Source organism: Pagrus major, chromosome 19 (assembly GCF_040436345.1).
Source record: "Pagrus major chromosome 19, Pma_NU_1.0".
NCBI lineage: Eukaryota > Metazoa > Chordata > Actinopteri > Spariformes > Sparidae > Pagrus > Pagrus major.
Genome location: NC_133233.1, coordinates 22,707,856 through 22,723,618, shown reverse-complemented (window position 1 = coordinate 22,723,618; position 15,763 = coordinate 22,707,856). Strand labels below are relative to the sequence as shown.

At 40.3% G+C, this 15,763-nt stretch overlaps 1 protein-coding gene across 1 annotated transcript in view; it reads right to left on the bottom strand.

Moving 5' to 3' along the window:
* LOC141014722 (RNA-binding Raly-like protein) overlaps positions 1–15,366 on the bottom strand; it is a 55,739-nt gene extending 40,373 nt beyond the window's left edge. The window contains exon 1 of the mRNA XM_073488622.1: positions 15,111–15,366. Within this exon, the coding sequence (XP_073344723.1) occupies positions 15,111–15,366 (256 nt within the window). The remainder of the gene's footprint in view (positions 1–15,110) is intronic.
* Positions 15,367–15,763: the final 397 nt, after the last annotated feature.

Sequence of the window (15,763 nt, the reverse complement as noted above, 5' to 3'; positions counted from 1 at the left end):
TGTCTTTTTTGTCGCTCAGCCCGAGGTGCATATCGACAATTACGGCGTGAATTAAGAGGCAGACATGACTGACTGGATCAATTATTATGGAGTGTTAAAGGGCAGATTTTCCATTCCAGGGGTCGCTGTCAGGTCTGTTATGAGTGTCGGTCTGCTTGGTTGATACTCTGTAAAGGTCGCACTGCGGTGGCCTCCGTCACAGCGAGACTGTTCTAATCCACATGTGGGGAAAAAGCCGATCGCATAAGAACGTATGTGAAAATGTGATGGAGGCAATTTTCACATGACTTCGTGAAGAGGAGGGAGGGGATTGCTACAGTAACTGCAAAACGGACAGGAAGTTAGCTAAAACTACGACAACAATGCTTACAGCGACTTTAATATGTGAGCAGAGTCGATCATCTGTGATAAAGTCCTGTTTACAAGGAACAGTATTTTGTTTTCACCTGTCAAATTTTGGTTCAGATGTGAAAATGAAGTAAAAGTCCAAATTACAAGTTATTCACATGCGAAAACGTGAATCTTACGTGTGGAATTTGTCTTCTGTATGTGGAAAAAGCCAATAACAATGACTAAAGTCTTGTTCACATGTCACAATTATTATTTTTTTCACGTTGAAATTTTAGTTTACATGTGAAAATAACAAATTGAGTCTGAAAATGTGGAATTAATACGAAAAAAAGGCAAATTTCACATGATTTCATGTGCCATGTGAGTCTGTCTCAACAAATTCTAGTATACATGTCAAAAAAATTACATGTTTATGTATTTTATTCACATATAGAAATTTTCATTCAAGTCCTGTTCACATGTGACATAAACCTTTTTTCACGTTAGTTCGCAATCTCGTGTCACAAATGAGTGAGTGGAGGAAAAAAAGCATCTTACTGTTTTTTTTCACTGATCAAAATTTTAATTCTCATGTGAAAATATTCAACTCACGTGTCAAATTGTTATTTCCACACGTGAAAAGGCAAATTTTAACGTTTGCGTATGAGAAACAGTTTTCTTGTTGGAAGTATTATCGCTCAGCATGCACAAGTAGAGCATCTGCGAGAACACTAATCCTACACAAAAGGCTCATTACTCTTGATACATGTCGAGAGATAAAGTCAGAGTAGAGACGAGCCTCTTTAATTCTTCAGTTAATGTGTTTATTCCAAATATGTCTCCTAACGTTAACATGCAGTGTGCAGTCATGCATATCTAGTGTAAAGTTGTACTTTTTGCAGTCTAGATGTGAAATTTCTACCAGTTATCCACTCATTCAACCCCACCCCGTCTGCATCAGCATGCCCTAAATGTGAACCTCAGCTCTCAGCAGTAAACATGAGTCTGTGATTATGCATGGGGAACAATTATCCGACTCTGTTCTTCTTCAGTGGTCCAAAGCCACTTCCCCTCGCTGCCTCTCCCGCTCTTTCTCTGTAGATGGATGTAATATTAATGAAGACGTCTTAGCCAGGATGCTTGTTAGGCTTCAAGCTAATCCTGTTAGTCTGAAGCCACACTGTCCCCAACTGTTCATCTCAGACCAGGCCTCCATCAGATCATTTACTAACTGCTGTAGAGGAAGGGACAGAAGCTTCAGGGGTCCTCGGTCAGTTAAAGAATAACAAATGTGGCCTGAGACTCTGAGATGGCTGGTTGGTCAGATGGAAGATACGAAGAGAGGAGTGAAGACAGATGTGTCCTCTTCTTACTCATGGCAGCACTGATGTTGTATTTCAGGGAAGGCTTCTCCTGTGTTTCATTCACTGGCTTTAATTTCTCACAGACCTCACTGCCATTATGTGTAAAAATAATATGAACTGCACTTCTGACCTTATTAAAACCTTATTTGTAGACAAGTAGTGAACTAATAGCTGTTCTCTTTGCCACAACAGGTCTCAAAATACAGAAATGACCGTAAAGCATTGTGATTTTAAATCATTTTGAATACACATGAACAACTGTGTATATATATATATATATATATATATATATATATATATATATATATATATATATATATATATATATATATATATATATATATATATATATATAAGTTTGTTTGTTAAAAAGTCATTCACCTGCAAAGAAATGTTCAGGTCCTATATAGTGACGTTAGAGGTTGAATTTCCTGTCAGAGCTCTTCAAATGATAAAAGTCATATACGTGAAATCCAAATAGACTTACTGTATCTGGGGATAAGGAGGGGATGTATTAAAGGGTCACCCCAGAATCAAAAGTATATATTTTTCCTCTCACCTGTCCAGGTTGATATCGCCATGTAAGTGATGTTCCTACAACATCATGATTAATGTTGTTCCAGGATCCAATCGAAACCGACCAATCATGCTGTTAGATAAAATAGCTATGTGTTTGATGTTGGTGTTGTCACTGGAATATCACACTTGAAATGCATTCATGTGGCGTTGGTATAATCAGAAAAACGTATGTCCGACTGGGAAAACTCTCCCTCAAATTGGAGCAACAACTCAGAAAGTCAGAGAAAATGTTGGTATACGAGTTGCTGTCATCTGACACTGAAACATGGCAGATGAAAGTGAACATTGGGTTGATGGTAACATGCATATTGTGAAATGTATTTCATGGCTTACATGATCCGTGGTCAGTGTCAATGATGAGCAACATTAATTATGATGTCCCCGGAGCAACAGCAACATGGGGATATTGGATTATGCGGCAGGTAAAAATCAAAATATGTATTTTTGATTTTGGTGGTGAGCTGTCACTTTAAGCAGTGTAAACACCGACTGCTTTAAAGATGTTTTTGCTGCTGGAGACTGTGAGTGCTGCTGCAAACTTCTGAAACATGCCATCAGTTCAACAATTATGTTTATTACCAATTATCATAAATTAGTAAAAGTCATGAGGTATCATGCTGATAAAACAATATTAAGTGTTTTAGGAGCTCTCAAAGAGAAAATTGGAGTTTAAATAAATGTGTTGTTGTTGTCAAAAAATAATTCTCTCCATCTGGTTTGTCAATCTTTTTTTTTTTTTCATATAATGTGATGTCAGGCTGTAGCTCTGCTTTCAAAAAGAATAACAGTTTTGTTTGAATCAAGCAGACTATAATTGTGTTTCTAATTAGCAGCCTTTCATCTGTGCGAGATTACTTAAGATTTTTCTGTTTCTGGCTGCTGTATTTAGTTCATTTATGCAAACAGATGTGCTGTGGAGGAACTTCTAAAGGCCGCTTTAATTGAAATAGACAAATCGAATTAGAGTCAATGATGTTTGATGAGCTAATATGTAATCTGAGTACAGACATGGATTGCAAAGAACAGACATTAATTGATTTTCCATTCAGCAAAATAGGGACTATTAAAAGAGACATAAGTATCTTTGACTTTTATTTTCCTCACTTGATCATAGTTAAGGTCAAAATGAGCGTTTGTTGTCTGCTGTGTTTTACTTGCATTATTAAAGGTGCAGTCTGTAAGAATTATTAATTCATACTCCAAACAAATAGGGCCAGCATATCACCAGAGTAACCACTAACTGCTGCCAGTTGTATTATGTTTATCCATCCATGACTGTCGCTGTTGTTAGCTCAGTTAGCCATGCAGCTAGCCTGCATGCGGAAGTGTTGGTGCTTACAACACTAGCAGAGGAGCTTTGGACCGCTGGGAGAGGGAGGTTTTCAGATCTGGAGCTAGCTGGTTAGCATGCTAACTTCAGTAGATATCTCTGCAAGGCAATACATAGCGTCAAAACTGTTATGTCATCACATTCTGTTGATAATTTCTGTTACATATTGCCTCTTTAACACATATTTTTCAGCCACAAACAATAAAAACTACAATTGTTGTGTAGCGTTAGCTTTGTTGTCTTTCTATCATTATGTAACCCACTGAATACCCACTGAGGTATCTGGTGGCTGTGGAGTGCATATCAGATTATTCATTTTGGGCATCTTGCTGGTGCTGAGGAGGCAGGTTTGCTTTGTTTTGCTCAAGGGCGCTTTGACACACTAACGTTTATATGAGAATCTATATTGTGACCTGCTAGAGGAGGCCGGCACATCGACCTGCACCTCAATAGTGATTTTTATATATTATGTTTTATTAACTGTCCTGATGCTCTGCTGCAGAGGTGCGAAAAATTGTGCTCATATTTAACGGGGCACTATGTAGTTTTGGAGTATTTACAATATAAATCAGGTAATAATACAAACTGAAATATGTATCTTTTCTGTAACTGAGTAAACAAGCTGTTCTCAGAGGAAAACAAGGTCCCCAGAACACTGTTTGAGGCTAGAAAGGTGGCAGGGTCCGCCACATATAAACAAAGTAAAACAGTATGAAATTGTGTTGTCCTTGGAGCTCAGTTTGTTTATTCAGTTTATTCAGTCTTGAAAAAAAAGAGAATTTGTTTGTTTAGGCATCTCTATTTCTTCCCCAAAACTACTCAGTGCACCTTTTAATAATTATACTCAGACAGAAAAAAACATGAACATAAACTAAAACAAATCTCGTTTCCTTAATTCTATGAGCACCCGCCCGCCCACACACACGCATGCCCAGCTTTCTGCTGAGCCCAGTGAGCCCGGTGCTCCGACTCTGATTCACAGCTCAGTGTTTCTCTACCTTCTGAACCCAGGTTTCTAATCAGAGAATTAGCTGCAGTTTCCCCCTGCCAAAATCCACACAGTAATCCATCTCACTTTGTCCACACTGTGGCTCATGCCCCGCTAAAGCATTTGTCAGAATGCATGAAAGAGAGAGGGAGAGGGATACTGAAAGAGAGAAAGAGACAGCCAGAGAGACAGAAAGAGATCCTGGCAGCCGGGGAAATGTGCTTTCCTGGTTTCCTGGGTGGCTTTATTAAAGCCTATTAAGTGCACAATGGCAATCTTTAAATTTCTCCAGTATTGTTTCCACAAAAGGAACATGTTCTTATATCCTGAATACATTACAGCTCAGATAAATCCCTGGCTTGGCTATACCGTTGATGTTATTGTACGACTGCGAGCCTACGCGCTGCTCTGTACCTGTGTGTGTGTGTGTTATGGATGCTTTTGTTGAGTGCTGGGTCAGGCCAACTGTGCATTCAACGTCCGGCCGACTCTCTCGGAGCGTGATTAATGAGGGAGGAGACGGACAACCATGGTGCATTCTAATCACCCACAAGGACAAGAAGAGATATGGAAGGGGAAGAAAGGGAGGGAATACGAGAGCAAACAGAAAGAAAGCGAGAGAACGAGATTATGTATTGATATTGCAGTTTGTGTTATATGATACTGCTCTCCGGTTAAAATCCCTTCCCGTGGCACAAATGTGAATTCTCTAACGCCTCCCATCTGCAAGCACACATAGACTCTGCACACATGCTCAGACACACTGAATACTCTCACAGCCTCAGAAGCAAACACGGGGACATGAAAGACACAGAGGGGGCCTTATGGGGTTCGCTTTGGCAAGACTCAGTCCAGTGGATCAGGAAGAATTGGCCCATCTAGTTGCATACTGCAATACCCATAAGGCCTCTCACTCATGGCTGTTCATGCCTCTGAACCTGGCTCTCAAAATAAAGTCACTGAGCTGTGCAGTTATTGTAGACATAGTTGGAATTATCTATGCAAATTTGGAAGTGAAAGTGAGCCTGTGAATACTAATGGTGAGTGATAGGGAGAATTACAGCAGCCAGGTGGAGAAGATGCAGGAGGATTGGTTTGGCTAGACATTAAAGAGAAAATCCCCCTTGGGTATTCACTTATAATGTTAAGCCTGTGATATTGAGAGAATTTAAAGAGTTGGGTGTACTTTCTGAGGAAGTGTTGCAATTTATTTTACAGTCTCATCTATATGAGTTACATATTTCATTCTTTTTTCCAGAATGCAGTGGTATCTGATGACAAAAGGGTGAGTAGCGAGAAGCCTCTGCACTTATAACCACCCATACTGAAATGCATGAGATGGGTCTAATAAAGGCTTTATCACAAACTGTTTCAGGTTGAATAATATCAATTTCGAGACATGTCAGGTGATGTAAGGATCGCCTGGCGAATCATAGCCAAAACTTAAAAAATGGAAATGGAAGACAGAAAAAGATGGAGTCGATTGTTGTAAGTGTGGTTTAGAAATCAAACATATACAACAACAATGTGCTCGACGAAAACAATCAAAGGCACAGTCAACACATGGCAGACAACCAATACAGCATATATTGTGTCATACCACGCAAGCAGATGGAAAAACAATACAACAATGAAACAAACACCGTTCGCTTCCGTGCCAAGATCTAAGCCCACCATTTTGGATTGATGACAAGAGTGCTAACCACATACTGTATCTCAACAATTACAATTGTCAACATGGGTCCAAACTAACATTGCATCAACTGTATTCAGCCAGTTATTAACAAGAATAGAAGATAATTAAAATCAGGAAACAAAAATGTATCCACGGATGCAACACATCCCTCCTGCAACACTTATACTGCCACCACACTTCTTCCTCCTTCTACCTGTCCCTGCTCAGTCTTCTCCTTCATCCCGCTATAGTTCAGTTTGTGTGTCCTGTGCTCCTTGCTATGCATCATGTTGGCCCAAAATGACGATTGATTGCAGTGCCACTGCCTTTGTAATCCGCTTAGGATGGATTTTGCATCTAAATCACTTTATTATTTATGTGCCTAACTCTTGCCAATGCCATTTGGAGGCAGTATGATTGGTGATCCATCACACATTATCCTTCACTGTGGTCATTAATATTGTAATGGGACGGACCTTCACCATGAAACTTCCAGGTGGAAGGGAATGCAGATCTCCTCTGGGAGGGTCAAGCTACTCAAAACAGGAGTCAACAGAGGGAAGATTATCAGGTGTGCTCGCTAGCAGACAGACTCTCCAGAGATGTTGTTAGTTTGCCCTCTCTCTGCCATTAACCTCCCTCCCTCTGTTGTTCTCCTCCTCTCTGCTCCAAGGTTGCACAGCAGCTTGTATCTTCATACATGGCCTCTCTTAGAAAAATAGGGGATGTTACTCTTTCATTGTCCTTTACCGTCAGGGCTTCAATCACCACCTGCCAATCACATCTGCTGCCTACAGGCAGAAATACTCAAGCACACGGTGCCACATCAGGACATAGTTGAAACAAGCACTTCTGAAGATGAGAAAAACAAGAAAAGGAAGACACTTATCTGACCACATAAACGGCCAGAGTGATATGCATCACAGAGTATTCGGTGGAAATGCATTAAAGGCAGGGCTGGAGACTAACGGTGTGTTTGGGCCTAACAGAGATCTTCCCTAGGACACCTCTGAGATGATGGGGTTTTTTGTAAGTTTACAATATGTATGACTATTGCTTAGCAAATGACAAACTGAAATGAATGCTCACTGCACTGGAATGCATCTCCTCATGCTGCTACAATGGTTATTTCTCTCTAAAGCGCTGTGTCAGCGCTAGTTACAGTTGCTGGCAGACTTAGAGCAAGACCTAAGATAAACGTTTCACATTCAAACCCAAAAAAACGAAGTAAACTCTATATATCGGCAGGGGATGCCACATATTTTTTCCCCGGTAATGCTACACTGTGAACAACAAATCGGTTGAAGTTGGCAGGAGGAGTGCTGGTTAGCTGTAAGTAGACAGCGGCCAGCAGAGTCCTGCAGTGTGTTTGGTTAACGTTGATCACAGCTAATAGAGTGAAACGCCTTTTTTTTTGCTGCTGAACTGCAGTTTACCACTTCATGTTAAAATCCGAAAAGACGTAAATCAGTGCTGAAGTTGGCAGATGAAGTTAGATGTTGGCTGCCAATGGACAGCAGACTCCTGTGGTGTGTTTGGCTAACGAATCTAACAGCTGACAGAGCTAAATGCCTTTTTTTTTTTTTTACATTCAATGCTAAACACACGGCAGGACTGAGCGTTTTAGTTCAGAGGAACACAAAGTGTTATACAGTCAACGGCAGTTTAATGTGACAACACAACAAGTTTACTTGTTGAGTTTTACTTCTTCTTTCAGTCTTTATGCCTTATATTTTATTCCTGTTACTCCTTAAGTAGAGCTGAAATGAAAAATTACCATTTTGTACCACACCCATGGTCATGTTGTGCACCTATTTAACAATGTATGCCAAAAGATTTTTATAGCAAATCCAGTCACGTCTTCTTCCTCTCGTGTGCTTACATAAGCTTGAACTGATTTGGGTGAAACTGGATCATATTAATGGTGACAGTGTTTTCTGTTTCTCCCTCTAGTGTCCTCCAGCTGCTCTGCCTGAACCCACGGTGATTTAAGTTTCCTGGTGAACAGATGTCTTTACTCATTGCTAAAGTAACCGCTAAAAGTGGCTAACTGTACTGTGCTCTGTCAACAGGGAATCTGGTACGGAGGTGGTTCACGGAGTAAAGCTGCTGTTGGACAGTTACTGCTTGCTTGTTTAGCTGACTACTGGTTACTGTCTTCATTGGGAGCTTCCGGTGACCCAGTTAGCTGTATGGCGGGTGCCGTAACATTATACATTAATGCTATGGGCTACCATAAAGGCCAATGATATCCCTCCCTGCATGATTGTTTTAACGGGAAATACAAGAATACGCGGGAGCAAATAACACTCCGCCTTCCATTTCATGCAGACTTTAAGCAGCCTCATTAAGTTGAAAATTGCGTACTTTTTATTATGTCTTTCGTAGCAGATTCCACAGAGTCTGCAAGTACATGATTGACAATTGCTGGTTCATTACAGTGTGTGCATAGTAGGATGCGTGCATGTTCTATGGAGCGTTTGATTTAACAGCAAGTTTACAGTGAATAAATGTACAGAGCTTTTACACTCATGATTATTCATGATGATTTTAGCTAGATACAATATATAGCACTGGACATTCAGGTAGCATATCTGCTATACACTGTCAGTGCATTGTATAGATGTAGATTTGGAGACTCAGCAGTAGCATGTTAAGTCTTATTGCATGCTGGGACTGCTGAGGGCAAAAAATCTGTCACTGTTTGTCTCTATGGCAGCCCACTGAGTCCAGTATAGAGCGAGGCCATCAAGATGCAGCAGATGTAGCTCAGTGGGTGAAGACGGAAAACTGCTCGATTGCATTTGAGGTTCATGCATGCCAGCAATCATCATGTCACTGTGTCACAAGGAATTCCCCCCAGTCAGCTTTTTAGCCAGAGGGAAGGAAGCACATAACAACACAAGTGAGATGTAGAGATATTTGTTCTTAACGTGCCTTATGTCGCTATGTAACAGAGCTACCGACCCCATAGTGCTGTTATATTAATGTTAAAGTACGTGATTTTATTGTGATTGTAATGAAATTTAAACTAGTTTGGAGGCTGAAATGAAGAGAGACCGGTGTGTCAGCATGCACGCTATATGTACTGATCACATTTTAATTATTTTTGGCTGATTAGACCTTTGCCTTCCTCTTTGTGCACCGTCACGGCTAAATGGAGCATAGCCTGTGACATTCCTCTCACTCTTTTGTTAGCTTTGTTTCACCTGTTGGGACCTAACAACTTATACCTTTATTATTAGTAGTAGTACATGGAGTCCAGCCAAGAAACACCCACGCGAGACTGCAGCACATTTAAATCTAATTTTGGATCACGGTGAGACATCTCCTGGAACATCTCAGAAAACAACAAGTATTAAATCTTGGTACAAACATTTTCCTGACATTACATTGGTAGGAGTGCTCTGTTATTGTTTGATTGATGACTGCATGTCGGGTATAATCTGCATTAAAATGTGTTTACTTCTGGTACACAGACTCCCACGACAGTGTACTTTTTGTATACATTATAACTTTAACTGAAACAGAGCCTGATTTTGAAGTTTTCAAAGATGCTAACAAAACTTAATTGAAATCAGTATGCATACTAAATTACCTTTATTTACATAGGAAAGGTAAGAGCCACTCACAGATACAACTAAGACTAATACTAAATAGTTGTGAGACATACTTACAACATTATACCACACATATTCAAACACATTATAGCATGTGTTAAAATGTTTCAGCACCATGGTGAGAGAGAGAGACATAACGGCACACTGAATCCATTTTCATTTTTTGCTTTTAATTGACTCTACCTACATCCTACATTCACACAGAAAATGTAGATGCAGCACTGTATTAATGTGATACATTAACACTCCCCTTTCAGACTCTGTCTTGCACATGCAATTTTCTGTGACATACTGAATACTGTGACAACATTTTTGCACATAGTGCACAACTCTCTTTTCAAATAGTCACTTTGTAAATACTGTTTTGTTGTCATTAGGATTTTCTTTCTGTTAGTATTATAAGGATTTTCATGCTTTATTTTCAATAAAAACATTCTATTAATGCTCCTTGACTTAAAGCTAGGTTTGGTTCGACTGGAGCAACCAGCAAGAGCAAGCAAAATTTTAAAAGTATACAACTGAAAAATCCCACTCCACTCCGACACCGGCCCAGATAAGTCAGTCACTAGCTTGTTGTGGTCAACAAGCTCTTTTCTTTTATGTCTGGTAAATACACAAATAAAAACACATCTGTTAATAGCCACTATCATAAGTAAAATAGCATTCACAAAAGCACACCAGTCCGAAAAAGCTACCCAGTGCGACAGATACTCCTTACTGCTAGCTGTGTGCTTTGTGCTAACTGGGTTAGCTTGGCTCAGGAGCTGTGTGCTTTGTGCTAACGTTAGCAGCTGAACAAGTCTGTTGCTGCCACAGCGGGCCGGTCTGTCCAAGCGTTTAATACGGGCTATATAAGGTGACTGGATGGGCTTATTTGGGACCTGCAATAGCCACAGATATGGTTTGTTTTCTTGTATTTGTCAGAGAATTTGATTTATTTATTGCTGTAGGAATGTAAGAGATTTTATTCAAATATAACAACAAATGTTCTAGAAGAAATTACTAACAGTTGCTTTAAAGAACTGCTTTCATCTTTGTGTATTTCTTTTTCTAGTACAATGTCTATTGGTATGCACCGACACACCCAAGAAAATGTGTAGATGCACTTGCCAACAAACACAATTCTGTCTCAGAAAAAATATTCACCATTTTGCTTTCTCTTTCTAAATTTTACATTGGCATTGATGCAGTCGAACATCCATGGATTAATGTTTTATGTATGGTATTATTTCCTGTAAAGTGTGTCATATTTGATTTATTCTCTGCCAAATGGTATACTATGCGGATTTGTATACTTTATAGTATTAATCGGGACACTGTCTGAGTTTCAACGTTTCAGCACTATGGAGAAAGAGACAAAAGAGGAAAGATTCTTAACGTCTGCTCTGCGAGACTTCAACATCTGTGTTCATGTGAAGCACTTGAAGAGCAATATCTTCATGCTCTTTGAATTGCATAGAGACACTGCACTTATGCCATTCAGAATAGCATTTCATGCACTGCTATTTAGTAATGATTGCTGTGCCCACAATCCTAGATGTGATCTCATGAACTCCTATTCATATTTGATAGGGTAATGGCGCATTCATTCTTTCACTCAGCGGCGGGGGGGAGAAAGGTGCTTCCAGCTGTGTTATTTGAGAATTTTTTTGCATTCTTTCATCAGCTGTTTTTCATCCATATGCACACACAGAGTGACAGTCTCATCTTCTGTAGTGGCGGCAGGCTAAGACCTTTGACATTTGTGTATCATCGAGTGCACAGATTAGTCATCACCAGTGAGTCTGTGCTGCTGAGGTAGATCTGTGCAGTCGCAGAATGATGTGATTATTCCACTGACCTCTTTTCCAGTGTCCACAGCCAGCAGAAAGCCATGCTTCTCAAACCCTCCACAACAACATGTTCTGCTTCTTCTTTTGAAGGGGTGGGGGTGCATGATCTCAGTAAACATAGCAGTGACTGTTGAAACACCAACATATTTGAATTCCTCCAGTAACGCAGCAATATTAGCTTACCTGCAGGAGTGATCTCTGAAACTGAGGTGCAATCAACTTGCAGGTAATAACGCTTTAATGAAACGTTTTCGAACAGGAAGACAGATCCTCTTGCGGAGGTCATTCCTCAACTTCACATCATTATGCGGCTGATTCATTTCTCCGCCATGTTAATATAAAAAGCATCGGCTTGGGAGCATGAGACTGAGGGTGTCCTTAATTGTCAATTAAGGATGTATCTCCCAGTCATACTCCCACCACATGACTCGTAGATTGAGTGATAAGAATGTGGGCAGGGTTGCTTTGCTGCAAGGTCGGTTTAAATTGAACTCTGGAGTAATGAGAATACTTTCGATTATATTTGCTTTCTCAACCAAACACAAGCAATCACACATGAAGAGAGTGAAATTATTTGCAGAGAAGTAACAAATAAATCTCTAACACTATTACTAGAGATATGGTAGATTGCTCAGTGATGGTTTTGGCTGTGAATGGCAATAGTCCTGGCTGTGACTAGGTTTTCATAACTGATGTGTTTTTCTGCTTCTGATTACAACATCCATAACGCCAAATATCAAACTAATGAACGGCTTAACACATTAGCTGCTATCAATCAGGCAAAGAGAGCTCATCATCACTTGCGGCTGATTTTTGTCTTTACTATCATGCAACAAGATGCACAAAGTGTTTCATTAACCATTGTTGCTGTGCTGTCAGATCAGAAAATCATCTCAATGTCAAGCTTAAAGAGGTATTAGACTCCTATCCAAATTGACAAGCCTTCATAAACAGACAACATCATCTCAAGCAAATGAAGAAACCACTTAGCATCCCCCAGCAGCCAGATGGATGGAATGGAAGATGGAAGAGGCTACAACAGTCGAGAAAGCTCATTGGTTTGACGTTTGGGTTGATAAATGTAATGTAGACTCATAGGACACATAGTAACCTCTAAATCAGCTCTGTATGTTCTTTTTTTAAACTTTAATTTTTTATTCTGCTCATAAATTATGTTAGTCACAGCTAATGTTCATTAACACCAGAGTTAACAGTCTGGGGAATACTGTTTTCACTGGGTAATGCCCTTGAACTGGGCTTGTTTACCTCAGTCGTGTTCATTATCTTATGTATAACTTTCACTTTCACTACTAACCCTAAACACCCGAGGATACTATATAATGAAGTGGTAGACTGTAGGAGCACTTAGAAAGATCATCTTCAAGCTGGAGGACAAGAGTTGAAAAACATGTATACCGCTGCAGTGTCCACAACGCATCTATCTTTAAACCAAAACCACGGCTGAACCAACATTTTCCCCGAGACTTCACAGACACCATTTCGAGCCATTAATTAACACATTATAATGAAGTGAAGCCTGCAAGCTAGTTCTGTCAACACAAGTCAGCTGCACCCACATCTCAACCCCAAGCAGCTTATTACGACCCATATTGACATTTCTTGTTAGGCAGTGACCTCCTGTGGCTGTGGTTATTACTATGAAAGTGGGTCACGTACATAACTGCGGTTACGTAAGTAACTAGGTACATGAGGCACATGAGTATCATGGTTACTTTAACCTAAATCATGATTTTTCCTTAACCTAACCAAGTAGTTTTCTTGCCTAAACCTGACCAAACTTCGAGCGTACAACAAAGGTCCCGTAGGCCTGTTGGCAGTATGCTCCAACAGTCACGTTGATTTGGGAACTGTAATGTGTTGTTTTGGGAGTGACTGGCGATCGACCTACGCAGTTGTTTAGCTTTTAGGAAGTGTTGGAAGTTTCTGAGGAAAGATGGTTCACTGCTGAGTCTCTTTGGGTTGGTGGCTCGCCAAACAGCAACCGACAAATCCCACATAGTATGCTTTTGAAGTTCAAATTACTATCGTCACTCCCCAATCCCTGCTGTGTAGAGCTTGGTGTTTCTTGTGAGGAGTGACCAGATCAGTGTGTAGATGCCAAATATCAACTGTGTACATATTCTACATTCACATTTTAATCAATTCCCATTCCGCACTTCACTTCCATATTGTATTAATGTTTCTTTACTGAAAACCAGTGATAATTGCACTTTTTTACTCCCTAGCTCCATTGTTTCCTGTTTGAAACTCAACGCATGTTGCACTCCACTCTCCTTGCACCTCTACCCCTGGTACTCTCTGTAGGGAATGAGTCAGAGGCACATGTTGAGATGGGGAAGTTATTATTGTCACCCCCCAGTCTCTGCTGGGTGAGCTTAGTGTATCACTGTGGGGAGTGATCACAGCAGAGCCAAAATGCCAAATATCAACTCTGCATATATTCTACATTCACAAAAAAAAAATCCATTCCTGTTCTGCATTTAACTTCCATCATGCACTGCTCCCTTTGATCATCTCATGCTGATGTTTTTAACTGTGTAGCATACAGACACCCAGTGATATTTGCACTCAGTATACTCTGGACCCCAGGATCCCTAGTTGAAACACCAAACACATTGCAAAGACTTAAATCAAAAGGTCTCTAGCCTGTATGTGGTATGATCCAGTCATGATCAATGCAACATTATGTTTTGTTAAAGCAGCAGTGTCTCTGAATGTGCTCTGCTGTATCTTTGCAATTCATCCCGAGAGGCTTCACAAAGGCCCAAGACAATCCGCCTCACAGACAAAAGTATTCTGATTGAGCAAAGCAAATGTGAATACAAAACATTTCACAGTCAACTTCCACAGAAACAACCCACTGCAAAATGCATGCACAGTATAAAATCAATGCTTGCACAGCATATTGTAGCTGCGTCCCTGGGAACTTAACATATTCTGCTCTGCTCAAGTAGTGTGTCTCAAGAACTTTGACATAGTTTTTTGCAAGTTGCTGCCTGGTAAATGTTAAAATCAAACTGTGCTTACATTCAGCAGTGGATCAGTTAACGGATTCAGCAGGGATATTTCTCCAAAACAGTGTGACAACAAACACAGACACTTCAGCATTTAGGAGCCAAGGGAAGTTCCAAACTAAAAGTCTGAAAGATGCCTGAGGCGTTTTGTGTTCCTAAGAGAGACATCCATTCTTCTTGCAAAGAAATGGCCTTAACGAAACATTCTGTATTTCAAGGAGAAAGTTTTTTTGAAGAGCTGTATAGACTGTATCTCACTGGCCCTTCATGAGTTCCTAATAGCATCTACAATGCAAGCGCAGCAGAAATTTCTCACAAAAGACAAAGAAAAAAAAGAAGGAGGCAAAGAAGACTCACCGAGAGGCTGTCCAGCGATGATACGGGCATTTTCCCCCGCCACGGCTGCTCGGGCGTTCCTCTCGTTCAAGTACTGTACGAAGGCGTAACCCTTGTGCACAGAGCAACCCACTATCTTTCCGTACTTGGCGAAGATGACTTCTATGTCAGTCTTCTTGACAATGGCTGTGTTGAGGTTGCCGATAAAGACTCTGGAGTTGAGGGAGCGTGGGTCATTCTTGTTGGTCACGTTGCTGGTCTGGGTTTTACCAGTCATTCTCCTCCAGTTGCCCTCCTGGGACACAGACAGAGTGGGGGGGAGGATAGGACATGGCTTTAGAGGCTTTGGACGGGGAAACTCCAGCTAATTCTGCTAAACACCATGGAAGCCCAAAGTCTACATTATTAAAGGCAGGGAAGGTGATTATGGAGATAGATAGTTGATTGTTAAGTTTCATTCCCAGGTCATCAAGTACTGACATTGTATTTTCCAAAATGACCTTTCCTACCTTTAAATCAATCAAGACTTATTTCATACAGTAACATACTTAAACAAACCATCAAATAATTAAAGGAAATAATACAAAAAACCCTCATTATTATGAAATATATCTTCATTATTTTCATTTTCTTATCACATTCCCCCATCCTCCCACAGGTCCATTCACCAATAG